The 27,069-nt window shown below is 47.2% G+C and overlaps 1 protein-coding gene across 4 annotated transcripts in view; it reads right to left on the bottom strand.

The window, feature by feature from the left end:
* SLC4A5 (solute carrier family 4 member 5) overlaps nucleotides 1–27,063 on the bottom strand; it is a 31,156-nt gene extending 4,093 nt beyond the window's left edge. Inside the window, exons 1-25 of one of the 4 annotated variants that reach the window (XM_080568302.1) lie at nucleotides 24,483–27,063; nucleotides 24,032–24,223; nucleotides 19,363–19,492; nucleotides 16,908–17,068; nucleotides 16,595–16,750; nucleotides 14,911–15,006; nucleotides 14,503–14,558; nucleotides 10,876–11,033; nucleotides 10,698–10,785; nucleotides 10,359–10,513; nucleotides 9,811–9,954; nucleotides 9,448–9,622; nucleotides 8,990–9,123; nucleotides 8,604–8,875; nucleotides 5,756–5,817; nucleotides 5,218–5,418; nucleotides 4,722–4,835; nucleotides 3,868–4,029; nucleotides 2,721–2,899; nucleotides 2,548–2,620; nucleotides 2,346–2,414; nucleotides 1,902–2,075; nucleotides 1,533–1,694; nucleotides 897–978; nucleotides 74–141 (exon numbers count right to left, since the gene is read on the bottom strand). In XM_080568302.1, coding sequence (XP_080424428.1) covers nucleotides 107–141; nucleotides 897–978; nucleotides 1,533–1,694; nucleotides 1,902–2,075; nucleotides 2,346–2,414; nucleotides 2,548–2,620; nucleotides 2,721–2,899; nucleotides 3,868–4,029; nucleotides 4,722–4,835; nucleotides 5,218–5,418; nucleotides 5,756–5,817; nucleotides 8,604–8,875; nucleotides 8,990–9,123; nucleotides 9,448–9,622; nucleotides 9,811–9,954; nucleotides 10,359–10,513; nucleotides 10,698–10,785; nucleotides 10,876–11,033; nucleotides 14,503–14,558; nucleotides 14,911–15,006; nucleotides 16,595–16,750; nucleotides 16,908–17,068; nucleotides 19,363–19,492; nucleotides 24,032–24,223; nucleotides 24,483–24,555 — 3,303 coding nt within the window. In that variant the 5' untranslated portion in view covers nucleotides 24,556–27,063 and the 3' untranslated portion in view covers nucleotides 74–106. Of the gene's footprint in view, nucleotides 1–73; nucleotides 142–896; nucleotides 979–1,532; nucleotides 1,695–1,901; nucleotides 2,076–2,345; nucleotides 2,415–2,547; nucleotides 2,621–2,720; nucleotides 2,900–3,867; nucleotides 4,030–4,362; nucleotides 4,477–4,721; nucleotides 4,836–5,217; nucleotides 5,419–5,755; nucleotides 5,818–8,603; nucleotides 8,876–8,989; nucleotides 9,124–9,447; nucleotides 9,623–9,810; nucleotides 9,955–10,358; nucleotides 10,514–10,697; nucleotides 10,786–10,875; nucleotides 11,034–14,502; nucleotides 14,559–14,910; nucleotides 15,007–16,594; nucleotides 16,751–16,907; nucleotides 17,069–19,362; nucleotides 19,493–22,793; nucleotides 23,979–24,031; nucleotides 24,224–24,482 lie in introns of those variants that run through there. The other 3 variants (XM_080568301.1, XM_080568303.1, XM_080568304.1) reach the window with 3 other exon arrangements.
* Between the last annotated feature and the right edge of the window lie 6 nt (nucleotides 27,064–27,069).

Raw genomic sequence — 27,069 nt, forward strand, 5'->3', positions numbered from 1 at the left:
TGCACCAAGGGCATGGGATCCCTAGGGATGGGGTCATGCAGGGAGTGAGTGGTGGAGTCCATTTGGTGCTTACCTGCGATCCAGATCTGAACCATTTGGGGAAGAATCAGAACGCAAAGCTCCAGGTGGAGGACCTCTTTCCTGGGGGGACATGGAGGTGAAACAGTTCCCAGGTGAGGAAGGAACCCCACAGAAAGCCACTCCCCCACCCCACCTTGCTACCAGGTCTGGTGGACCTCAGGTAGTAGGAGGGGAGGAAAGCTCCTGGGAAATGCTGATTTTGGGAGTGATCAGAGAAAGAGAGGAACCACCAGATTATGCAAGCAGCAGCTTGGGGACAGTAAATTAATTAGCACGTTAAAAATTGCTGACATCGTGATGCAATCTGGTGCCAAGCTGGAATAAACTCACCCAGATTTACTCCTTTATTTTTTTTTATTTTTATTTTTTATTTTTATTTATTTTCAGTGGCTGGCCAGCTTTGTGCCAGGTCACTTATGATGCTTTTGGAATGAGGTTGGGCCAAATTGCATGTATCTGCCCTTTTGCATCCTGAATAACGCTGCCACAAGCTCTTTGCCTCATGCTTTTAGGGGCTCAAAGACCTTCTAAATCTTTTTATTTATTTTATTTTTATATCTCCCTCAGGTTCAGCTCAGGGAGTCCTGGCTTTTCAGCCACACAGATTTTATTAGCAGCACCAAGTGTGCTGAATCCCATAAAACCTGCTTTAAATACAGCAAATAGCCAACCCTCCCCCTAGCTTCGGCAGGATGAATCCAGGCTGTGTCTGCTTTGTTTATTGGGTTAGTGCACTTGGCGGCTGTGCAGGCCCCATTGCTGGGAGTTAGGAAGCAATAGTTAGCACGAGAGAGGATCCTGAGATCTTTACTTACGGCTGAGGCAATGGGGACCCCCATTTCGGGGTGCTGGTGGAAGGGGCTCCATGGGGATCTTTATGTCTGAGGGAGATGGGAACTGGGGAAGAAAGCAGGGAGAAGCAGTGAAGGCAGAGAAGGGCTTGGGCTGCAGCTTGAAGCTGCAGCTCACTGAGGTGCCTGGGCAGGCTCCAAGTCTACCCAGAACACCTAAAGGTGTCCAGTCTCTGGGTAAGACTGAGGAAGTGTATAAGGATGAGGAGGCTTTGCTTTCGCCTTCCCAAATCAACCCACAGCACTTCTGCCAGGGAAAGAGCCTGCAGCAGGAGGTTGCACAGGCTAATGAGACTTTGTAGCCATACAATGGGTGCCTCATCTATGGGATCTGTGGTCTTTTCATTAATTTCCATTTTTGCCACGATTTTTCAGCTTTCAGGATGCTTTGAGCATCTCCTAGAGCCGCTGATCAACCCCATAGCATCACTTAAAGCCCCTAAATCAGCCAGTCCTATATACACAGAGAAATATCCCCAGAAATCACAGACATTCTTCCCAAACCTGGAGGATTGTTCCAGTGGCACCATTCCCCTCCTAGGTGGGTCCAGCACCTCAGGGTGTCTGTGCTGTTCAGCCCCCCACCCATTCGACACACACCTCCTCGTCACTGCTGCTGTCCCCTTTGTTGCCTTTTTTCTTCTTCTTCTTGTCATCCTCTTTCTTCTTTTCCTTCTCAGGGATGATGTTGTCAATCCAGGCCAGGTCATGTTGGGAGAACACAAAATCTAGCAGTCGCCTCACCAGGATCAGGGCTAAAATCTAGGAGGGGAGAGATGCATGAGTTAGGACCTGTGGAAACACCACCATGGGGCCAGCCACACTCGCCAAAATTTGCTTAAATCTCAAAATCTTGATGAGGCTGCAATAACGGGACTGCATGTGGAAATCCAGAAAGTTGTGTGGTTTTTTTGGTCAATAAAACATAAGTGAAAGCAGCCTGGAGGATGCTATTGTGCAGAGCCTTACCATGACAGGGAAGATGATCGCAGCCACGGTGGATTTGAGGATCCAGAGCACAGCCAGGCAGACAATCTGCACCAGAGTGAAGAGGTGGATGCGGCGCAGTGGCACATGCCGAAGGAAGACATAGTCGGGCTGGTGCTTGGCTGGCATGAGGAAGAGCTTGCAGCGGTCCCAAAACTGCGGCAGGGCAAAGCCTGCTGTTAGCTATCAGCTCCATTCCCCCCAGTGCAGGCTCCTGGTCACCCAGATAAACCCTCTTTTAATGCCCAAAATGGGAGTTTGAGGCTTTTTGATGGTTTATGGAGGGATTTGGATATCTGCTATCTCATGCAGCTGGAAATGCTGGACGCATGCACGTTCTGGGGTCAAAAATCCCCGTTTCTGCCCAGATGTGAAACCAGATGTGAAACCTCTTCATGGCCAGAGAGGAGGAGGAGAAGTGCTTACCTGGATGCCATTCAGTGATGCAACGCCCATGTACAGAAAGACGCCATACAGCACTGGCATGGGGATGTACTAGGGACATGGAAAAAACATGACACAACAGAAAAGGTAGCAGCTTACTGTTGGGGATAGAGACAAATGCTGGGGGCCATGCAGGGAAAAAAAAAATGCCCCAAACATCTGCAGGGCAATGGGGATGTTTTACCTTCAGAATCGGGGCCAGGAAGACGGAAATCCCTGTCAGCACAAACACGATGATGCCTGTCACTCTCTGCTCCCTGGAGTGGCGAGAGAGGCAGGATGAAGCCACGCTGGGTATACCCACTGCTGCATCTGGATCCCCCACCCCGAGGAAGAGTGCAGCCAAGCCTTCCTCACCTCACACCCAGGAACTGGGGCTGCTCCCCTGGGGCACTGGTCTCTGTCTCCATCTTCAAGCTGTCGATGTGGGCGATGGAGATGACGGTAGCTGCCACGTACCAGGGCAGCCCCATGAAGGAGCACACAGCCATGAGGATGCCAACCCAGAACAGGTCGAGGTGGTAGCCCGCTGCTTTCTGCAATGTAGTGCCCAGAAGGGTCAGGAGGGGAGATGGGGGGGAGACAAAGAGCTTCCTCTATTCACCACGGAGCCCAGCAAGGCAGAGATTTCCCTCTACAGCACCCTTCAACCCCCAATGCTCTCCCTGAAGAGCCCAGAATCACCACTGTGTATTACACATTGCTCTCCACATTACACATATCCTCAGCACCCTACATTACCACAGCACTCACTGCATCACCTTGAAACAACCTACATTCCTGCAGTGTCCCCCACATCACCCTGGTACACCCAGCATTGCTGCAGAACACCCCACATTGCCATAGCACACCCTGCATCGCTCTCATGCACCCTGCATCACCCTGATGCACTCTGCATCACTCTGAAGCAACCTGTATTTCTGCAGAGCAGAATGCAGATGCACCCCATTCCGCCCTGATATTATCTACATCACCCTGTGGCACCCTGCATCATCGCAGTGCACCCACATCACACCTACATTACTCTCATGCATACTGCATCATCCTTGTGCTCCCTGCGCTGGTGCATCCTGCATAGTCGTGATGCACCCTGCATTGTCCTGCATTGCTGCAGTGCACCCCACATCACCCTGGTACACCCTATACTGTCATCGTGCACCCCAACATGCCCCACAGTGCAGCCTGCAACCCCCTATATTGTTCTGGTGCGTTTCACATTGCCCTGGTGAATCCTGCATATCCTGCAGTACATCCTGCATCACTGGTGCAGCCCAGTACCTACAACATTTAGTGAGTTTAACTCCCTGGAGGCTTTGTCACCCCAAAAATGCAGCTTGCAAAGAAAAGGAAAAGCCCCTTATTTGCACAGTATGCCAAGCTGGAGTGAACACCCCTGGCCTTGTGGCAGCACCAGATCTGCACCCCAAAAGCAGGTGCTTGCAAAGATGCACCTGCTGCCTGAAATGATGCTGTAAACCTGAGTGTGGGGTGAGTCCTGGCTCACCCGTAATTTGTGCTCCTTCCTGTTGACAATGACGGCTGTGATCTGCTGGTCCATGAAGATGAGGATGGTGACGAGAAGGGCAGGCAGCGCGCTTGCAAGGTATACCCACCATGGGTTCTTCCCGAAGGGAAACACGAACCACCCTCGGTCCACACGAGTGGGCTGTTGGTAGAGAGGAGTTTGCATGCTGCAGCCGAACACAGGTCAGGGATGGGGAGGAAACCCAATCCCCGAAATTTCAGGAAGCCCCACTTCACCCCAAATTCCATCCCCTCTGAGTATCATCTTATCCCATGTTCATCCTTGCACCCCATCAACACACATCTGGACCCCAACCACCCCAGCAGCCATGTGCCTCAGCCCACCATTTTCCCCAGATGCTCATTTGGACTGAGCTCTTCCCGCAAGGACTCCCCATGGCATGACAGTGATATCCCAGGTTGGGGAAGAGATGTTTTCAGCAACACCTCCAGAAAGGGATTTATTGCTTTTTACCTTAAAGTCAGTAGGCACTTGGAGCTTTGGGGTGTTCAGTCCGAAAAGCACATCCAGCCCCACAAACATTAGTATGGACATAAAGATAGAGAAATCACTAATAAGCTTACGCAGCTGCCAGGAGTGAGAGATAGGAAGAAAAGAGAAAGGGGGGAAGAAATAGAAAGAAAGGAAAGGAAAGGAAGAAAAGTCACAGAATTAGAATATTGCTCCAGAAAAGGCGAAGCAGTCTTTCAGAAGGATCCCAGACACCGCATTTTTCCCCAAAAGGGAGAAGGGAACTCAGTTTTCCCCCAAACCGTTGAGGATCTGGAAGAGAGTGCAGTGGAGAGGCAAGGCCCCTCCCAGTGTGGCCAAACCTTGATGATACTGGGAATATGCAGCTTTGGGGTGTCCAGTCCGAAACAGGCATCCACACCACAGAACAGCAGGATGGAGAAGACATTGGAAAAATCAGCAATGAAGGCCCTGACCTGGAGGTAGATGGGAAATGGGGGTGGAAAGGGTGATTAATGGGATGGAGGTATTTGCTCCTGCATCTGCATATTTCCCCTCGGCTTTCCAGCTCTGCACACAGGTGGACATAACTCACAAAAAGCATTATTTTTCCTTTTGCATTGCACTGTGATAGTTTATACAGAATGCAAGAGATAAAGCAGCGTCTCAGTGTTCAGATAGGATTATCCTAATTGATATTAACATCTCCTTTTCCAGCAAATCACCCTACTGAAAATAGAAATACGGATTTATTTTCCCATAGCTTCTTGCATCCAGGAATGAGACCAGCAGCTCCCCTTTTTCCTACCTTTGGAAAAAAAATGGGGCAAGATCCTGCAGAGCTGGTGCTTTTCTTACCTTGGTGGGGAAGTAGCGGCTGAATTTGAATTTCTTCAGGGTCAATGTCATGGAGTAGGTCCCGAAGAAGAGGATGAAGGACATGAGGGCCAGGTCAGGCACAAATTTACAGGATTTCCCCACTAAGCTGCCACCGTACTTGAGACACTCCTTCTTACTCAGCTGAGTCCAATCCAGAGCTGTTAGGTTAATAGTATTGTACTGGGGAGAACCCCCCCCCCCCAAAAAAAAAGCAAAATTAGCATGTTAAGCAATTGCAGCATGCAAGGAAAAGGGGGCTTTGGTGTGCTGCTGCAGCTGGGAGCCACTCCAGCCCTGTAATCATGGGAAAACCCCAGAGCTGCTAATAATTTGGGCAAAAAGGTGGGGATTTGGTGCTGCTGAGCCAAACCATGAACCCAAATTAATGCAAAGCCTGTGTTTCCCCAGAATTCACTCCAAGGCAGCATGCACCATTCCCTGGGTGCAACAGTCCCTTGGATGAGTTCCCCTGCTCCCATGCCCCAAACTTCCCCACAGAGCAAGCAAATCCACTTACCAGAGAAATGTTAGTGGTGTTTGGTGCTACTGGAGCTGAAGCATCGAACAATGTCATGTTGGCTGCAGAAAAGAAGTTTGTTATAAGATTCTTGGCTAACATAGAGGTTTCTACATTAAAAATGTCCAGGCTTCATCCAGAGAAGAACAGCTCAGCCTTGCGGAGCCCAGATTGGGTGGTATAAAAGCAAACGTGGGGCTGAGCACATCCTCTGACATCTATGCAGGTGTCAGTGCCCGTGAACAAACCAGGATGTGGGGAGCAAAATCTTTTTTCTAACCCCTCAGCAACTTCTCCATGATTAATCCCATGCACACCCTCCAGAGCCGGCCCAATCCAGAGATGCACTGGTGGACAGCACGTCTTCTCCTTTGGCTGCTTATCCCTCTGGGCTGGCTCCCAGATTTTGGGGAGCTTCCTAGTGTGGGAAGCCACTGGCAAGTGGGGCTGAGCACTCCAGCTTGTGCTATCACCCATCCTTTCAAACCAAAAAGGTGGAAGGGGGAAGAAGACTGAAAAAGTAGCCTGTCATTTTTGGAGAGTCAGCACCCAATAACGCCCAATTTGTTGGTGGTGGCAGTTGCTTTTTTTTTTTTTTCATTAATTTTTTGAGGGGCATTTTGATTTCTTACTGCAAAACAACTAGTAAAAAGAAACCCACTGGGTTTTCCTCTCTAGCCCCAGAACCTTCTCCTCTGGTGCAAAGAGCGGTTCCACTCGAATCTTCAGGTGATGCAGCTCCGCAGCTTCGGGAACACCCATGCTCCTTGTGGGTGACCTAAGCAGGGTCCAGGACTGCTCTGCCACCCCAGTCCCTCTGGTCCATCCTCTTCCTGCAGCCAGGTGGGGATTTTGGCAACCTGCCACCTCCTTCCCCAGTGCAGAGAATTAATGAAGGAGAAGCGATTGCTGGGCTAGAAGCTGAGAACCCGGGGCTGCTGAAACCAAGCTCCAGGAAATGGTGCTGGCAAACTCAGGCTTCTTTACAGCATTAAAAGCATTTTTTTTCATAACCTTTTGATATTCCAGAAACTAGAAAATTTGTGATTTCTACAACCCAAATGATAGCGTAGCATTAGAAGTAATTTAGAACAGAACCTGTAAAGGCGCTGTATAAACCCTTCTATTGGAGCAGAGAGAAAAGTAAAATACATGATAAAAATAACAACAAAACCTCAAGGGGTACGAGTATCAAATATTAAAACAGCTTTAATATTTAGAAGGCGATACTCACTTGAAATTGAAATCAGCCCAAATTGATGTGTGCAGCAGAGACAAATATGGTACAAATCAGTTATAATAATCAAAAATCAGAACTATTAAAAAAAAAAGAAAGAAAAAAAAAAGGTTGTAGGGGAGAATAAACACAACTTCTCATATCTAGAGGAATGGAAAAGCTAGCATGGACAACACTGCTTTGATGTCCAGAGCAGCAAGGGCGAGGAACCAGGGCCGGATTGCCAAGAGGCTGAAGGTTTCAGGGTGCATATGCCTCTCAGCACCCAGACTCATCTCCCTGCCACCACTGGGGTTTGCTCTTGGTTGACGCCAGGCTGGGGGCTCTGGAAGGCTGGGATGTTTCAGCCCTGGGGGTTGCATCAGGAACCTGGGCTAAGCTTTTCTGCTGGCCAGAGCTGGGAAGGTTTGGGTTTGGAAAGGATGATGTTGTATCCAGGTGCTTCCCACTGCCTGTGGGGCTTCAAAACCCAACGTGATCAGTTCCTTCAGGACATGGTTGATAAACAGGAATTGAGGGAAAAAAAATAAAAAACCAACAACACACAAAATCAAAACAAATAAGAGACTGAACATTATTTCCGTCATGGTATGTAAGACAGTTGCAGTGACAGATGTATTAGAGAGAGGCAACGTGGTCTTGGTTGCTTTTATTTCTTCACTGTCACACCTCTCTGCCTCCTCCACCTGCAGTTCCCCAAATTGTTATCATTTACACTTTTTAAATAAATTCAGCTCATCTGAGAGAAGGTGGTCGCTGGCATTAGCCCAAAACTGAAGGTCACTGTTCCCTTCCAGGCAGCAGTAGGAGCATCTGAGCTGTGATGTGTATCAAGGCTTGTCAGGCACATCTATCCAAGAGCAAAAAAGCAGTGGTGGCAAAAAAGCAGTGGTTTCAGGGCAACTCTGAATTACAGCCCTCTTCAATTGAGCCACCATCAGAAAAGGCTATATCTGGAAAATGCATTGTTTTGCTTCTCCTAAAGGACAGCCTGCTTTAATAAGGGATTACAACTTTTTCCTCTTTTGCCCATAGTGGAAATTGGGTCAAAACCAGGCGAGTTGTCAAAAGACTGTCTTCACAGAACCTTGTGGTCTCTCCTTTTTGAAAAGAAGTAAGAAAGAAGGAAAAAAAATGAAGAAAAAAAAACAAAAAAAAACAGCCCAAGGAAGTTTCCACACCCAACTGGAATATTCTGGGCATCCTGGACACTAGAGAGGACAAAATCCCTCCTCTATATTTTCTGGAGGATAAGTTTCCATTGGTAGCTGGGTGGAGTTAATGATCTGTAAAATCTTCCTTTCTTCTTTCCTTTTTATTCATCCAGGTCTGGTTGCTTCAGGCTGATGTTTTGGCTCTCCAGCACTGTTAACTGCATCCCAGCAAGCACTGACATGCTTGGCTGCAGGGGACGAGGCTCTATTTCCATAATCTTGCCCCAAATCACCCTCAGAGGAGGAAGATGAGGTGTCTCTGCCCCATGCCCACAGGGTAGCTGACTCCTTCAACGTCTTTGGCCAATAATCCAGCAGGTTCTACTTGCAGTGGGACCCTCTGCTAATGCCCCCCCTTCACCATCCCCATCCAATGCTGAGAAAGATTTGTACTCACCTGGGTCAGGAGCAACACACTCGCACTTGTACATGGTCACATAGTCTGGCTTGAAGTCCGAATTGATGGGGTAATACTTAAAGGCTCCTATCATCTTCTTGATGGCATCATAGATGAAGATGAAGCTGATGAGGGTGGAGAAGCCTTCCTCTGTGAAGCGTGTGATGTACTTAATAATGAAGCTGGCATCAGTGGCCACCAGGATAAGGCACTGTAGAGCAGAGTGCAAGCCGATCCAGAGGCGAAACTCCATGTAGTCGATGCCGTTGCCTCTGAAAACAGGCACAAAGCAATAGGGGTCCTATGAGAGTGCACGATGGGCTGAGGGTCATCCCCTGTCCAGGTACAGATGGGTTGTGCCCCCCCTGGCATTATCTAGCACCTACTTGCTGAAGTCAAAGAGCAGCTTCTCGAATATGAGGATGGGGCCAGTGCTGCTGAGGATAATGAGTGGCTGCCCAGCGAAGAGACAAAACATGGAGCCCGCCATTGCTGTGCCAAGGAAGCTCTCCATGACGCCCTGGGGACAGATCAAACCCAGGTTTATGGTGGTGCTGTGCCAGGTTACATCCCCATGGACACCCCAGATGGAGATGAGAATGAAGGACCTCTGCTTGGACCCATATAGGGCAGTTTGGGATCGTGTTCCTTTGCTACTGGTATTGCTGTTGAGATGGGTTTTCCCATCCTCTAAGTATTCAAGGCCAGCCAGTCCCATTTGTGAATGAATTTCCATCCCTAGCATTGAAAATTGACATGGCACAATGGGGGCAGAACTCAGCCCATCCCAGCTCATCCCTGCTTTCCATCACCAGTCCAAAGTGACCCTGTCCTTGGACTTGACCTGGTAGTTGTCCGTAGCATCTCCAAGCAAGCCCCCGAATGTGATGGCATTGGTGATGCAGCCCAGGTAGATGAACAAAATGGCAGAGATGGACTGGATATGAAAACCTTCATAGAAGTCACTTGGGAACCAGGGCAGCTTCCTTTTGATATCCAAATAGAGGCCACCACAAAACCTGTGGAGACACAGCCAAGGACAAGATGCATATGCCCTCAACCAAAATATGTACAGCATTGCACAAAAGACTGTGCCCGTAAGGAGTACACCTCTCTCTGCCCCAGGAGAACATGGGGTGAACCAGCAGGAGATGCTGATGGGTGCCAACTTCCTCCAAGGTTTTTTGGGTGTCTGGGTGATGCTCACCTGCCAGTCCATGCAAGCTCTTCCCCGATTTCATGCACTTCAGGCATCTCCCCATCATCACTGCCTCCTCCACCGCTCCCAGCACCTGCCCCACCAGCTGTGCCATTCATCTGCCCCACTTCGTTCAGTGAGAAAACTGATTTCCTGTGGGAAAGAGTGGCCAGAGTTGGCCGTGCCACCTGCCTTGCCATTCCTGTCTCTGATATGGGGCTGAGGAAAGGACCAAGGCCATGGTACAGCTCACCACCCGCACTAGGGCTTGGGTTCTGGGGGCAAATTTGGAAAGATAAAGAGATGGATTTTCGCAGCCCAGAATGGTGGGGGCTGGGGGTAATGCAGATTATGTGGAGTGGAAATGGCTCTTAAGTGATATTGGGGATATCGCTATCATTGGGTGATACTGCAGAAAAAGCAGCACTTCTGGAAAATCTGCGGAGAATATATCTAGGGATGAGTGCAAGCAAAGCAGCTGTCTTCCTCCAGCATCTTCAAATGGGAAAGACAGGGACGGCCACAGGGTTGGGACCAGACCCATGTCTCCCACTCACCTCTTCTCAGCTGAGGGCACTTTTTTTGGTGGTTCAATCCTAATGTTGGGGTCCCACTCGCCAGGTGGCAAAACGATGACTTCATCCAGAAATTCATCTATGCCGGCAATCAGGTCTTCTCTGTCCCGGGCTTTGTAGGCAACATCGCTAAAGAGCTGGGGGGTCAAGAGATGTGTCAGCTTGGGGGTGGTATCCTGCACATGTGCTGCACATTGTTGTGGGCCTTTAAAGCTCATTCATTTGGGCAAAAGGATGAAAATTGCTTTTTTTTTTTTTTTTTTTTCCTCAGCTCTGAGCAAGGGAGGCTCCCAGTGAGGGTCAGGTTTTGCATCTACTCACATCATCCACCATGAGGGTTGCAATGGCTCTGCCAATCTCGTTGTAGGATTTGGCTTTTCCTGCAGGGCCCAGGAGAATAAAGAGGAATCTGGGAGAGGAGTGGGACAATGTTGGTAACCTCACACCACCAGTACCCACATTGCAAAACCAGCTCCAGACCTAAAGGAATTGGGCTCACCTGGTGGGGACGGGCACCTCTGTCACACCTCCTAGCATTGTTGCCTGGAGGAGCCGCACAAAAGCCACAAAGGGTTTCTCTAGGAATTCAACTTCTCCTACCAGCACATTGGAGGCCTCTGCATCCTTGGGGATCTTCTTGATGAACTTGTTCTTCAGCTGTTGGGGAAAATGAAGTGGGGAAGGGAGTGTTTGCTGAAATCTGGCTTTTCCCCCTTTTCCATGCCCTGACTACAAAAGCTAAAGCTGCAGTATCAAGCGCAGACTGCAGACTTCAACCTCTTGCTCTCTGATGTTCCTAGGATCTCCCAGGGAATTTGAGAGCCATATCCATGAACAAAACAGTGAGAATTTGTAAACCTGAATTTTTTCCTTATTCAAAACCACCACTACACCCAAGATTAACTTGAAAGCACATACTCTGGGCTCCCCAGTGCAAGCATGCAACTTGGTGGTTTGCAAAAGGTGCTTTGCTGCACTGGGATCTAAGCAAGGAAAGCCTGTGGCAATCCCCAGCCTGTCCCTGGAGAAAATCTGAGCCAAAAATACCGATCCTGGAGCAAGCCAGCAGCATACCTATAAGCCTGTTTGCAGGCCTGCAGCCCCAGGCTCCCTAAAGGCCCTATATAATGCCAAAACACCACTTGGCGCTGTGCATGGGTGGCTTAAGCTAATGTTTCTGCAGCTTATTCTCCCACATCCCATTCTTAGAGCAGATAATGCAAGTAGGAAACCTCGATCATGGATTTATTCTCCTGGTCTCTTCTCCCCTGCAGCTCTTTCATTACTAGTCTAAAATGGTTCTATACAAACCCAGGGGGTGTTATTATAATCTATATGCCAGCATGAGGGGAGGCATGTGAGTTGGGCAGCAGGCTCTCCCTCTCTAATCCTTTAAACCCAAATGGAAAAAAAAAATGATAGTAATAACTCCTCCAACGCAGCTTGGAATAAGCAAGAACAGGAGTTAACAGTGACCACTCAGCTTTGTGTAACACTGAACAAGTCCCTTTGTAGCATTAAACCCAGCATTCTTCAGTACTAAATGCTTTACATATTTTGTGATTAACCCTCTGTATCCCATTGCTGGAGGTTGGTATTTGGGGTTTGTTACCAGGCAATTTGCTTCCTTTATAGTAGCATTAATTTAGGAAGGTGCTCTGGAAACCTTCTGCCTGCATGTTGCCTCCCATGTATCGCGGCATCCCTGTCCTGCCCCTCCTGGCCATTGCACCCACTGCCTGGGTTTGGGGATGTGCCACCTGCTGGATGGCAACGGGCAAGTGAAGCAGACAGAGGGGACGCGCTCCCTTTCAACACACAATGACATATTTCAAAGTCAGCCCCAAAGGGTGAGACCAAGCTTGGAGATGTTACCATTTCCTGGGAGCCATGAAGGGAGCCCCAGAGCATCATGCTCTGGCAATCGAAGAATATATGAATTTCCATCCAGTGAGGATGTCCCTGAGGGCAAGGCAAACACTTATACCTTACTGTCCTTTCTCAAATCTATGCCAGACCCTTCTTGCCCTACTGTCTGCATTTGCTAATTAGCTCCTGACTGCCAGATTTCAGGCATTACCCCCTGAGAGAGAAAAACATCTGGCAGGTGCAAAGGGACTCAACTTGTGCGGTCTCAACCTTGATGCAGACTTTCCCCTGATCAGCATCTTTTCCAGCTCCAGGAGTTGCATCTCAAACACATCTACCTTTTGGTTCCTCACCAAACACCTTGTATCAAATCCCTCCATGATTGAAAGCAGTAGGAAAACGTCAAAAGTATTTCCAAGGACCAAACTGCAAGCTGCATTTCGATTTTCTGTGCATTTCAATTGCACAGAAAGCATGCCTACATGACACATGCTTAATCACTCCATTTCTCTTGCGGTCAAAAGAGTTTAAATGCAGAATGAAACCTTTCTGATACATGGTTGTATGAAGTCCCATTCAATTTTTCCTTAGACTTATGCTGAAATCATGCACAAATAGAAACAGAGCAAAAGCCCACATAACACATCAACAGATCCCAGCTAAACAACCTTGATGCCAGGAGGGGGCCAGGACACCTTGTAAAAGAATGACACAAAAACTCTCTAATATATTGCATCACCAAGCAGAGATCTGTCTGCAAGCTGCCCAGGGCAACCCAACTGACCTCTTTCCCAGCTCTCCTGTGCAAAACAAACCAATGGGAAAAGCTCCCTACAGACTGTCAGCTAAGGTTTGCATGAAGAAACCCACATTTATCATATTGCAACAGAGGAAAAATTGGAAACTGCCTCTTTATTTACAGATTGTTTTCTTAAGAGCTGTATTCCTGTTTGCAAACACAAGTGCTGGTTGGGATTTACCCCAAGCAAACTGTTTGTACCCAGCAGTGGTGCTGAGCCAAGATTCTTTTAAGATCCCTGCACTCTGTCAAACACATTTCCTATCCTATTGGTGGATTTTAAATGTGTTTTCTGTATCCCAAGGATCACAGAATCATAGAACCATTTAGGTTGGGAAAGACACTTAAGTTCAAGTCCAACCATCACCTAAGACTCCAAGTCCACCAATAAACCATGTCCCTTAGTGCTATGTCCACGTCTCTGAAATGCCTCCAGTGATGACAACCCCACCACTTCCCTGGGAAGCCCGTTCCAATGCCCAACCACTCCTTCCATGTAGAAATTCTTCCTGACATCTAATCTAAACTTCCCCTGGTGCAACTTGAGGTCAGATCTCAGCTGTATCAGCATCTTGGCAGATCCCTAATTCTGTGTTCACCTTGCTGGCCCCAGCTCAAGCACAGGTATTGACCTGGAGGTGCTGGTCAAAGGCCAAGGGCATCCTTGCCTGCCTCAGAAATAGCGTGGCCAGTGGACGAGGCAAGTGCTTGGCGCTCTGTGCACAGCACCGAGACCGCACCTTGAGTGCAGTGTTTTGGGACTCTCAGGACAAGAGAGATATTATGTTGCTGAAATGCATTCAGAGAAGAGCAACAGAGGTTGTGAAGGGACTGGAAAACAAGTTGTATGAGGAGCAGCTGAAGGAATGTGGGCTTTTTAGTCTGGAGCAGAGGAGGCTGAGGGGAGACCTCAGCGCTCTCTCCAACTATTTGAAAGGAGATTGTGGTGATGTGTGTCGGTCTCTTTTCTCAGGTGAAAAGTGATAGGATGTGAGGCAACAGCCTCAAGTTGCCAGGGAAGATTTAGATTAGATGTCAGGAAGAATTTCCTGATGGTTAAGCCCAGGGAATTGGTGGAGTCCCCATCCCTGCAGGTATTTAAGAGATGTGTGGACGTGGCCCTAAGACACATGGTTTAGTGATGGGACTCAGTAGGTCAGACTGATGGTTGTGCTTGATGATCTTGAAGGTTTTTCCAACCTAGATGATTCTATGATTTTATGATTATTTCTGGGACAGCTTCCTCAAGAATTAACAAGGATCAGTATGTGTGTTAGTTTCATTAATTAGGAATTTGTGTGTGGTTATTGACTGAGTGAAACTGCAAAAGGCTCACATGGACCTTAACTATCACAGAGTCTCTAACACATTATGGTGCATTTGCAAACAGGACCATAGCAGCCAGTTGTGTTGGAGATGCTCCTCACTGCATCACACAAACGCTTTGGGGATTATTACCTGGTCGGTGCTTGGTGTGTCTGAGATATCATTCATGCTTCGACTTTGTGCATGGCCTGATGGAGACGAGAGAGAGAGAGAGAGGGTGAGAAAACCACTCTGTGGTATGCAGCTGAATTTCAGCCCCTTGTGCAAGAAGAAAATACTGCAGGAGGACTTCAGTGCAAATAAAACATTATTTTGTATAGCTGGGCTTGAAAGCTAGGTGCAGCAAGATAAAAGCCCAGTAATAAGAGCTCTTCTAGTATCAGTCACCCTGTGGCTGCACAGAACACATCTCATTCACGGCCACAGAGGGGAGGTGTGGTGTGATCTGCTTGCAATCACCCTATGTCACACTGCAACTCATTTTTTTCTCCTACTTCTTTTAGGATTGTTCCAGCCTCCCTGCTGCCCACCCTGGCTTACGCAGGCGTCCGTAGCTTGTGCTCTGCCGCATCCTCAGGTCCTCAGTGGAGCGGTGTAAGGTGGCGCCAGTAGCTGGGCTCCGGACAGGGCTGCGGTCTGGAAAAAAGAGAGGCTAGAGGAGGTGTGGGTACCACAGGGAGCTGCTGGCTGAGTGATGCCAAAGGCAAGTGGCCAGGCTGAAAATCATCTGCCTGGTGCTGATGTGATCTTTCCAGTACTGATATACCTGCAATTTGCTTTTGCCTCCACTCTCATCACTATTATCCCACACAAAACAATTTTTCCACTAGCAAAAATTACACTTTCCTGCCTTAACCCATGTATTTTCTCTGCAGAGGCTTCATGCCAGTAGCCTGTACCACCCCATACCCCATCAATGCTCTCTTTGAGGCCATAAAAGGGTTCAGAAGGGCAAATTCTGTTTCTTAGTAAGACCCAACGCTTTATTTTGCTTTTTAGACCCTTAATTGTACAAATAAACGAAAATTTGAAATTTGCCATGAACTTCATTGTATTTACATTAGCCACTACCAAGCTTCATGTAAACATTTCTTCTCCCTAAGCTGGTTATGATTCCCATTTTTATTCTCAGACGCTTTGACTGAATTAGTTAGATACAGAGGCTCCACTTTTTTTCCATGCATTTTCTGTGGTGGACCCAGAATTTTCTCAGGAAACCTCCTGTATTCTCAAAGAGTGTTTTCTTTGAGGAAAACCATCCGGACCATGTTTTGATCTGCAACTCTGAAACACCAGCTGCAACCACAGCATCCATCCCCATTTTCTTCACAACTCAATATTAAAGCTGCTATAAACGATGATAAAATTTTTAATAGGTGTGACCCTGTTTTTCAAAATGCCAGCAGTATTTAGTCTGGTATCACAGAGTTCTTCTGGCAGAAGAAACATGAAGGACCCCTCTGCTGTGCCAACAGCCATCTTTTTAACTTTGGTGCTACTCCTTGCCAGCTTGAAGCAGTGCCATCATCTCAGTGAGGCACTAGAAACAAATGAAAGATTCCTTTATTTTCCATATCTACAGGGAATAATCACAAAAAAATCCAAGTTATTATCCATTTTGAGAGCTTCTGGGCAAATATTAGCTCAAATATCTAGTCCTCAGACATGGATGATGGCTACTTTGAATACTGGAGATGCCCAATGGGGTGGGAATATTGTTTATTGACAGTCTCTTCCATGTGCACTTAGGGCTTGTGTGCTGCTGTTTGTGTCTGCCTGGGGAGCAACTGAAGCCTGGAAAATCCTGGGCTCCACCAAATGACCTCCATTTAAACCTAAGTAAATAATCTAGCATGAAAACAAACAAATCTCCTTTTATAAAGGCTCAAAAATAGGCAGGTTTAGCTATGGAGCAGACTGGATTTGCCTGTAGGCTGCTTGCCCCTTGGCCAAGTGACCGCCAATGCAATGTCCATCACACAGTTCTGGTGTCCACTGCACAGTGCCTTTGTCCATCTCAGCAGGCAACTCTGCTTTTCAGTCCAATTATGTGCCACTCTTAGGATGACAAAGCTTTTTGTGTCCTTCCTGCTGCTGTAAATAGTTGTGTGTCCCAAATGGACAGGTTTCCACCTTTCCTTCTCCTGAGATTGACTGCCCCCTGCGCTTGCTAACTGAAGACTCAAGGATGCAACTGGGTACGGGTTGGACCCCAAGCACTCACTTGTGTTAGAGGAGACAGACTTGCCGATGTCAGCCAAGGACCTATGGATTGGCTTCTTGGTTTGGTGACGGTGCTTCCTGAGGAGCACATAGCTTATCTTTTCCCGCAGCTCAGGTTTGAGCAGACCATCCTCAATCTGCTTCTCAATGACATCGTCTGAAAGCACCAAACGAGGGAGACAGTCACCCCATTGAAAAATCTTCCGCCCTCCCAGAAATCTAGGGATGTCAACACTTATTGGACCAATGTAATGGCTTTCAACGCCCATTTTCACTTATTCCATTGCAAGTCACTGATATCCGGTGGCTTGTACCTATGATCTGAGGTAAAGAGTAGCCATCTAGGTCCAGGAGCACTGTTCCTGTCTGTAGACATGTCCGCAGCTCAAACAGGCTGTGCAAAGACAATGTGGACACATGGGGCTTGCTCCACCTTTCCCCGCCTTCCTCAACCTTTTCTTCAAACTTTATCCACCTGAAATGACAGTAGCAGCCATGAGAACAGACATGGAGGTGAACTTTTGTATGAGAAGTAGAAGAGAATTGCATTTCCTGCACACATACAGTGTTTACTTTCTGCAGGCAGCTTTGCAGGCCTGAATTAACTCATTAACTTGTCCACTCATCCTGCAAAATTTTTGCATATTATTCAGGATGGGAAAGGAGAAATTAAGTAACATCATCAGACAAGGTGTCACTTGCACAGCTGCAGAACAGAGCAAAATCACTTGTCTCCACCTCTGTGCTCAACCTTGCAGTTTTGACACTCCAGATTGCTCCAGCAAGACTTGGGAGGTTTTCCCATGGAGATGACCTTGCCTTGCCCAGGATCTGTACTTGCATGGACCAGACAGACCTTCTTCATCTCTACGCACACAGGGATGTAAAAACCCAGTGCACTGGAAATATTTTTATAATGTATTAGCAATGTTCAAACTTCAATATGGACAATTCACTTCCATGAGGGGAGAGGAGAGGGACTGCAAGCTCTTGTACCTTGGAAACAAACCCTTCTGCCTTCATTTCTTAATCTTACAAACCAAAGATTTCAGAGGAAATCTGGGAGCAGTGGCTGATTTCTCGCAGCAATTGGTGAGACGTCAACTTGGGGAGGAAAGCTGCTTTTTTTTTTTTTTTTTGAAAGGAGGTTTTTCAGGCTCCATGGATTAGTCTTGGCAGGGCTTAACCTTGCAACTTTTAACTGGTACAACTTGGATTTGGACTCCTGCCGCTGCAGAGGGCACAAAGAGGATGCAGGAGGAGAAGGACTTTTGGAAATCTCTGATGGCTCATGAAAGCTGCAGGGGAAGGACGGGGAGAGCTTAAGATTGCAACAACTGCAGGGTGTGTATTAAAATGTTGTTGTAAGGAGAAAATGCAAGGTGTCTCTATTAAAAAAACAAACAAAGAAAAACACAGAATACCACCTGGGAGTGTCACGAACGGCATATGCAAAGGACATAATCCAGAGTATTCAAAAATACAAAGTTTGGCCCTAGTGTCATGGTTCCAAAGATCCCCACTCCTATTTCTTTGCAGAAATCCCTCCTCCAGCCTTTCAAACAACTCGGCTTTTATTGGGAGGAAATTCAAGCTTCTCTCTGGCCCAGCCATAGTACCTGCTAAGCTCTGGTGTTGCTTGCCCAAAGCCGATTAAGTTGGTTTTCATTTTCTTTTGCCCCATTTTCCTGATGAAAGTGGGTTAGCATGCACATGGGGTGGCAGCTTGATGATGAGAGCTCCTCTGGACAGCGTGTGGGACTTGAGGCATGTCTCCAGAGACACCTTTGCCCTGGGATCGGCACCTTGTAATGCCTTTTCAAAACTCTGTCTCCCTGCTGTGCTCAGCTTCTTTATTTCCTGCCTGGGGACTAAATCCCACCATGGGTTTTAGCCACAGGTAGCATTCCCAACACCAAGGACCTGCCCTCCCACAGATCGAGAGGTTAAACCTCTCCTTGGTGGAGAGCGGAAATCTGGCAATTGAGAAACCTCCATCCTACTGTGAGGAATTTGTAAACCTGCATGCCAAACCCTTCCTGATGAAAAACCAAATATAAGTGCTGGTTTTTTGCACCTCTGAGTTTTTTTTGGAGAGCAGGGTGAGGTGTGTATCTAACACAGTCATGCAAAACCAGGGGGAAAAATGTGTATTATCAAGAGCCTCCCTTCTCAGCATGCTAGAGAGGAGTCATCATCCCATTGATCACCCTTTCAAAATTCCCACTCAGCTCAGACTTCATCATCAATCAAATCCTCCCTGCAATGCTGCCTTTTGAGCAGAGATATTTAGGTTGCTAGGGCAAAAAAAAAAGGGTTTGAGCAAAATGTTGAAGATGCCAACCAGTTATTGAGGAGTGGGGCAGCTCTAGTAAACCTGCCCCAAAATCCCTATGCAAAGAGATAACGGGATGCTGGAGGACAGGATGAGTGGAGAGGGGTGTAGCAGCCAGGAGGAGGGAAATATACAGGTGCAACTAGGAATGGGAAAAGCCCCAACTCTGGGGTTGATACAGCCCAGGGAGATGTGGGAAAAGATGGGAAATCTTCCTCCTCTCCTCCTCTTCAGCAAAGATGCACAAAAGGGCAGCCACGTTCTCTTAATTTCCATAATTTGGGCATGGCAAAAAGCCGAAAGGACTGAAGCAAACCTCATTAAAAAGATAATTATCCACCAACCCATTGCAAAGGGCAATGTTTCCACCTAGGAAATTTGGGGTGGGGGTCTCTGGCTGATGCATTTTTGATCCGAAGAATTGCTCCTCTCACCTGGCTGACTCTTTCCATTCCATCTCCTCACCATCATGCTGCAGTGTGTCCATCTCTGTGAAGAGTGTGGGGTTGGGAGGCTCATCATCATCACCCAGGATGTAGCGGAGGCGTTCGGCAGCCGGTGACACTGATGGAGAGGAAAAGATTTGCTGAGATGCCCCATGTCAGCCCCATGCAGGAAGCCCCCAGTGAGAAAAGGCAATTTTCATGGCTATTTAGGATGCTAGGGTAACACCCCCACAAAAAAGAAAAAAAAAAGTGTTGAGCAAAACTCTGAAGGTGCCAACCAGCTATTGAGGAGTAGGGAAACTCTAAGTAATCCTGCCCAAAAATCCCTGTGCAAAGAGATACCGGTTTCTGGAAGAAAGGATGAATGGGGAGGGGTTGTAGCAGCCAGGAAGGGAATATGTAGGTGCCAGCTATGAATCGGGAGTTCAACCACCACTACATGCAATACAATCAAATTCTCCTCACAGGAGCATTTTGCACTCCATTTCTGTGGAATCTCCCACATTCTTCCCACCCATGGAGTTTATCTTTGCCACGTCAGAGCTGCCTGCCATCTTCAACCAAATCCCTGTCTGACATTACACTTGCACTGTATCATGATGCATGAGTGCTCAGTGCTTTCACTCTGTATCCCAGTAACCCTCTTCAAGGGAAATGATACAAATTTACGATTTCTACAGGAAAATCCACCTTTTTGCCACAAACAGCAGGCCAGGCTGGGGCAGGCTTCCTGTGTGCTTTAGGAAGCTGAGCTACATCACATCAACTGCAAATCTCCACAGCTCAGAACATTTTCAGTTATGATAGGAAAAGATTTTGTCCCTTTGAAGTGTATAGCCTGAGCAGATAGAGGGTGGCCGGGACTGCTCCCTCCCCTCTCTCCAGCTGCCCAGTTACTCAGACTAGAGGTTAATCAGCCCTATTCCAGGCTCCATGGAAATAGTGTATTTTTAATAAAATCTTGGGTCTTAGCCTTCACCTAATACAACAGGAGTTAATCCAGCTATGAAAATGTCTTTGTTAGCAGAATTCGTCTGTTCTCAGACCCATGAATATGAAAGTCGGGTAATACGGTACACAAGGAAGCAACTAATTAAGTTGCCATGTGCGATCAGAGGAAAAGCTTGAGTTACTGCTGGAGCATTGCCTTGTCCTGCCATCAAATCAGCTGAAGCCCAAGCCATGGTGCAGGGAAAGAATAGGATGTCCCTTGCATTCCAGCTGAGCCTGCTTAACTGCTTAAGCACTTTAAGCCACACCACCAGGTCCAAAGACCTGTTGTCAAGTCCTTGCACTTCCATAAGCTTCATTATTTTGATTTTTAATATTCCTGTTAATTTTAGAGATGAGCTACATGCCTGGACAGCTTCAGGCTTTTTACTCTCAGCGCTGTTCAAGTAAGGGGGGGTGAAATTTGGTGCAATAGCAGCAACAGCCTGACTTCACACTGCCTGAAACTTGGCCCCGCTTTGTTCTGCAAAATTTAAATTCACAGCAATCCTTAAACTCTCTGCAAATGCAATGAGTTGGACCACAGCAAAAGGAGCGCTGGAAATGCCCTTCTCAGGTTGCATCTCCAGATGAGTTGCAAAAGGGATTTGCAATTTTCCAGGAGCAGGTCAGAGCTGGGCATAGTTTAGCCAATTGTCATCTGATCATGACTTTGTGATTCAGCTGCACCTAACTGCCCAAATTCCCACCATGTGCTGAAGACAGGGTCCCTCCTGCTTCCACCTGTTGGAGGATTCCCCTGTAACTCATTTCAGGGTGTTGGGGCTGTGATGTGTTGTAGCTGCAGGAAATCACAATAGACAAAGGGGAGTTTTTTATTATTACTATTTTTGCTTTTTTGATTGTTTGTTTGTTTTTCCCCATTCTCCCCCAGCTGAAAGAACAAGCTCATCTCTTGATATGCAACGTGTGGTCCTCTCTGGTATGTTGGCAGATCAGTTTAAATAGAGCTGCTGAGCCTCCTGGCTGCTCGCTGACCCAAACAAAGAGCTGTATGCTAAACCAACAGCACTGGGGCTTTGCTGTGCCACGAGGGCTGGCAAAAGTTCTTGTGATTTATTCACCTGGAGGGCCCATTTATGGCTGGGAAATTGCCATTGGGTTGCAGGTTTTTTCTCCTTCTGGAAACTTGATCTAGCCATGAAATTAATCCTGGAAAGCACCAGATTTTCACTTGGGAGGATATATTGGATAGTGGCATCTTTTTGGAGGATGTGAAAAGGGCAGGGAGCTGCTGTTTGGGTTTATCCCATTTTGCCACTGCTTTCTCCGAGTTTGCTGCTGGTCTTTTTGGTAAAATCACCTGAGGATGGCTGCTTGCTGGAGGCCATGGCTAGCATTTGGGAAGCACAAGAGTAAAACTGCTGCAGAGACACACAAAAACTTCTGAGACACCTCCAAACAGCACCTATTTCTCACAAGACATTGTTCAAAGAGGAAAGGGTGAACATAATAGATCCACACCCCTTAAACAATTTTTATGATGGGAAAATAGTCACAGATGCTCTGTTCTGATTTACACTCATCAAACCTCTTCTGGCTGCAGTGATTTAAGCCAGAGTGGATCTGTATCAAGCCCACAGCTGTAGGATTTGCTCAGCATTAGCAATGGTGATAATAGAGGATAATTATACATACAGAAGAGTTTACATTTCCATGGCTAATTGGACAGGACAGACCAGTTGCACTGATTTATGCCTACACCGATTTGAGGTTCACAGAGCCCTTCACACCCCAAGTTTGATTAATCAGTGAAGCTTCAGCTACAATGTTTTTACAAACCAAAAATCCCACTCTTGTTTTGGGACTCACTGAGAGGCACAATAAAAAGATGAAATGTCATCCCATGGGGGAAGGGGGATCATAGTGCTGCCCGCAGTTTGCAGTACGGCTTGGCAGCAGTACCATGCAGCTCCCCTTGCAAACCCTGCTTAACACTATAGCACATTAACCATCTGTTGTTGTGGTCCTTCTGAATCCATGACAACCTTTTCACGCCTCAGCATGGTCCTCCCCCCCCAAAAAAGAGACTGGGGTGCACATCCTATGGGATTAAATGCTCTGTTCCCATTCATTTCAATAAATCAGGTGCCCCCAGGTCTGGGAGACTTTTCTCCTAAGTAGTGTTTGTGCTGCTTCCTTGGTGCTGGGGTGTAGTAGATGGTGATACAGATCCCCCCTGTTCTATCTTTGAGGTGAACTTTGCCCCAGCATTGGAGCTCGGTGCCCCCAGGATCATCCTGGCTATCCAGCCAGCATCACGAGCACTTGAACCAGTGCTGTGCTGGCTCTCATGTTGCTTTTGCCAAGGAGAAGCAAAGCTGAAAAAAAAATGGAGGCTTTCCTCCCCCTCCCGCTCCCTCTACCGTGGCTGTGAAGGAGAAATAACACGCGGCACTGGCTCCTACCTGGAATTGTTTCCATTTTTTCCCCCATTTCTTCCCGGCGAAACAAACCTTCACTGCACAGCACAAAACCCCCCAAACTTCCTCCTTTATCCACTCAAGCTTGTTAAACTCCCAGGCTTAAGGAGCAGATTATAGAGAATATAAAGCACTTTCCTCTCCCTTCAGCTCTTATGACGGGAAGTTACCAAATCAAGCGAGATGCGTTCAGGAGAGGTAAGCACTTGGGGGCATGTGTGGCAGCGGGATGGAGCAAGAAAGGGGAGGGAGGAGAGATGGGAGAATGGAAATCCAAGGACAGATTTGGGTTTGTTTTGAGGAGGTGTTTTTTTTTTTCCCCCATCTTGTGTGACGTGGGAAAACAACCTGCAGCATTTCCTCTGAGCTCGGGCAGTTTTGGGGGGGTGGGGTGGAGTGGGGTGTGTGTGTGGGGGGGAGCTGGGTGGTGGTGGTGATGAAACACCCAAATAAGGCACACCGGCAGCTCTTCTAGGGAAAAGCAGGGCTGCTGAAGAGGTAAGCTTTTCTGGGGTGTTTCTCCTCCATAAAATGCCTTTGCCCTGCAAATCAACCCACTGTGTTATATCCCGGTGGCACTTACTGAATGCTGAAAGGAGGGAATGTGGTCCTGCTGGTGAAGCCACAGCGTGCCACCACCTAAGCTGTGAGCAAAGCCCACTGCAAACAAAAAGGTTGACCCCATGAAAAAAATTGGAATAACTTTTCCCTCTCTATGGAAAAGCAAAGCCAAGACCCTTCCTGCACAGCTGAGCCACGACTGCAGTGTGGTAGATTTGACATAAAACCAAACACAAATTTCTATAGGGTGGTGGAAAAAAAATCAAGAGATCAACAGCTGTTTTGCTGTGCAAAATATTAATCTTTGCTAAGGAGACCTAATGAGACTGGGTAAAGCCCTAGGCAATAGCCTACTGGGAACAAGGTGTGATGCCTGAGATGTGCCTGCACCTCCAAGACCTCACTGTACCACTCCATTGACAACCTCTTTTTAGCCTACCCATCACATAAGCAGCCCCAAATGCTGTTTCACACACTGTACACAGCTCTCAGAGACATCCATGGAGAAAAATAAGCCTGGAAAGCATCAGAAAAAGCAATGCTGAAAGCAACGGCCATACAGGCAATGTGGCTGTGTGCAGGGGCTGATTTAACCCGAGTTTAAATCAAATCGTGCTGCAAAACCCCATCTGCTTTTTTTGGGAAATCCAAGGGCAACTCACTGGTCCTGCTGGCATTGTCATTGCCACTCTCGTAGCAGCCGTGGCCACCGTCATCAGTGTCAGAGCGCTCCTGCTGCTCATAGTGCCGCTCACTCTCGCTCGCTCTGTCCCGGCTGGAGGCAGATCGCCGCCGGCGCCGTTTCCTTCGGTAGCCCCGGGGCACTGGCACCCCAATGTAGATGGAGTGGTAATCTGGGGTGAGGGGAGAAGCTTTAGAGAGCAGATCTGAGCGTTTCTAACTTTCAAAGAAAAGCCAGGGAGATATTTGCCTTCTTCCCACCAGGGTCAAAAGACCTTGTTTCACTCACACGAGCTTTTTTCATGTTGTGCAGCCCTGAATGCCAGGAGCTCTGATGCAGAGCTCTGATGGAGCTCTGATGTCAGAAAGACCCTGCTGGCATATAACAGGATATTGTGCTGCCATTTTGGGGATCCTCATTTTTTCACTCACCTTCTTCATCATCGTATCTCCTCCTTGAGCTGCTGAGACCCCTCTCGCTCAGCCCATCCTCATCCTCTAGCATGGTCCTGTTGCTTGCTGAGAGCTGAATGGCGGGGTCAAAGGCAGAGAAAAGAGAGAGGTGATTTTAAGGGGTGCTGGGCTGGGGAAAAGACTCTTTGCTCACCTGCTGGGTGTTCCCCGCTATGGGAAACCCTTGTGTGTGTCCCCAGCTAACGCAGAGACCTTCCTGGGAGAATGAGAACATGCTGGGGACTCTCCACCACCTCCTGCAGTGCACTCATCTCGCCTTGCCCACCTGTAGCAGCTGGCTCAGCCTTGCCTCTCTCTGTGCCATCACTCCACCTCTGCTCTCCCCACAGTTCAGAAAATTTGGATAAATTTTACCAGGGCAATGTCTCCTGCTGCTTGTAGGAAGGCTCAAGTGGTTATTAGACAGATTTGCCAGTATGATTATGGAGACTCACTCAGCTAACAGAGCTGTTGCGATGGGGCTGTGTGCTGGGAGTACACACCCATTTAATTTTGGGGGAGACCTGCACAGCTAATAGGGGTTTTGCAGAAGTAGAGTTTGTTTTTTCCTCTTGTTCTAAGTGCAGCCTGATTTTTCACTGCTCACATACCCATTTCCAGGTATCTTCCCCATGTGAGTTTATTTGGATTTTGCCACAGTCACTAATTAATCTCCTGATTATCTGACCTCCAGTGATTGCCTTTCACACTTGACTTGGATGGGAGAATGGTTACTATTAATGGCAGCCCGGTCGATGCCTCCCAAAGTCACTTTGAAAGCAGAGAGCCAGTCCTTCTGCATCCCTTGTTTCAACTGCTTGCATCCATGGCAATATCATATCATTATCCATCTACTGTAAAGAAGCAGAATCTCAGTTCAAGCCAAGTTAGAAATAAAAAGCAAACAGGGTGTGCACCTGAACAGCTGGAAGAGTCCACAACTGGCCAGGTCTGTTCTGCTTGGGTTGCTAAATTATTGACCCATTTTCCCTCAAGGCAGAGACCATCTTGAGACCAATCTGAGCTCTAGCCTAGACCCAGTTGCTATCTGAAGACATCTCTTTATCTAACAGATTTGGGATTTTTGACCCAACAGTTCTTGTTCAGACGTAGGAAGCAATTTATTTTATAGGCGAACACCTCTAGATGGACAACCATGCTGCAAACCTGTCTACTTTAAGGGATAACACACATCAGTGGTGACCCTTGGCTTCCTGGGTTACTGCCAGGAATATTCTGCTAATTCTGGGGTTCAGGAGGCTGCTGATGGAAAGAAAAAACAGCATAACACCTACCCAGCTGCAGGCATAGATAATTTTGCTCTAAAATTGACCTGGCACCTTCTAGCAAATAAAGTGTCATGAACCCAACAAAAGATTTCCCCAAGGGTATGAATGTTGGCGTAGCTTCCAGGACACTGCAAAAATGGATGGGGATACACAATTCTCCAGTTGGGTTTACATTTGTAAGAGATATGATTTTTCTACAACCCAAGTTAGCCATCAAGAGCTCTACTGCAGAAGAGCTGTAAAAAATAGCAGAAAAAATAATCCAATTCCTGATAAAAACACACTTTGTTAGATCCACTGATAAATGGAAGGTCCTGATTGATTATGGCTGATGTATTTAAGTCATACCTTGGGATTTTTTCCTCTAATTTTTTACTTAGAAAGTTTTCTTTTTCCCCAAGCTCTTGAATATAAACACAAGCATAACACAGACTAAAACTGTTTGAAAATGTGACTTTAAGTGCAATGAAAATAAGGGGAGAAAAAGAAGAGCACTATAATTTTTGCCAATTAAATCCCACTACCCCTGCCAGCTTTCAATCTCACAAAAGCAAACTTTAGCATGAATAAACTCACCTTTAGCTCCCCAGAAACACTCAGAAATTGGAGGACAGGTCTGTGTGGCTGCGCTCAGTGGAATAAAGTTGTAGGTACTGGTGGGTGCAGGAGCCCAGACTGCCTTGAGAGAAAACTGCTTTTGCAAACATCGTATCGATGCCTACTGCCAACAGCTCTGTAGCTCCCAGGTTAAAATGTATTTTGGGCAATGCTGATTGACTTTCAGAACAGAAAAGCATCATGGGATGTAAATAGACCTTCAGAGGGGATATGACATTCATGCCAGTTGAAGGCCTAGTCATATGCAGTGGTGGTCTCTAGAAATCAAACCATGCACAAATATTTAAGCTTTAAATCCCTAACTTCCATGAACTGTCTCTTCTGTGTTTGTTCCTTTCCTTTCCTTTCCTTTCCTTTCCTTTCTTTTCCTTTCCTTTCCTTTCCTTTTCCTTTCCTTTCTTTCCTTTCCTTTCCTTTCCTTTCCTTTCCTTTCCTTTCCTTTCCTTTCCTTTCCTTTCCTTTCCTTTCCTTTCCTTTCCTTTCCTTTCCTTTCCTTTCCCTTTCCTTTTTCCTTTCCTTTCCTTTTCCTTTCTCTTTCCTTTCCTTTCCTTTCCTTTCTTTCCTTTCCTTTCCTTTCCTTCCTTTTCCTTTCCTTTCCTTTCCTTTCCTTTTTCCTTTCCTTTCCTTTCCTTTCCTTTCCTTTCCTTTCCTTTCCTTTC

This window comes from Anser brachyrhynchus, assembly GCF_964034855.1.
Source record: "Anser brachyrhynchus genome assembly, chromosome: 26".
Classification (NCBI taxonomy): Eukaryota; Metazoa; Chordata; class Aves; order Anseriformes; family Anatidae; genus Anser; species Anser brachyrhynchus.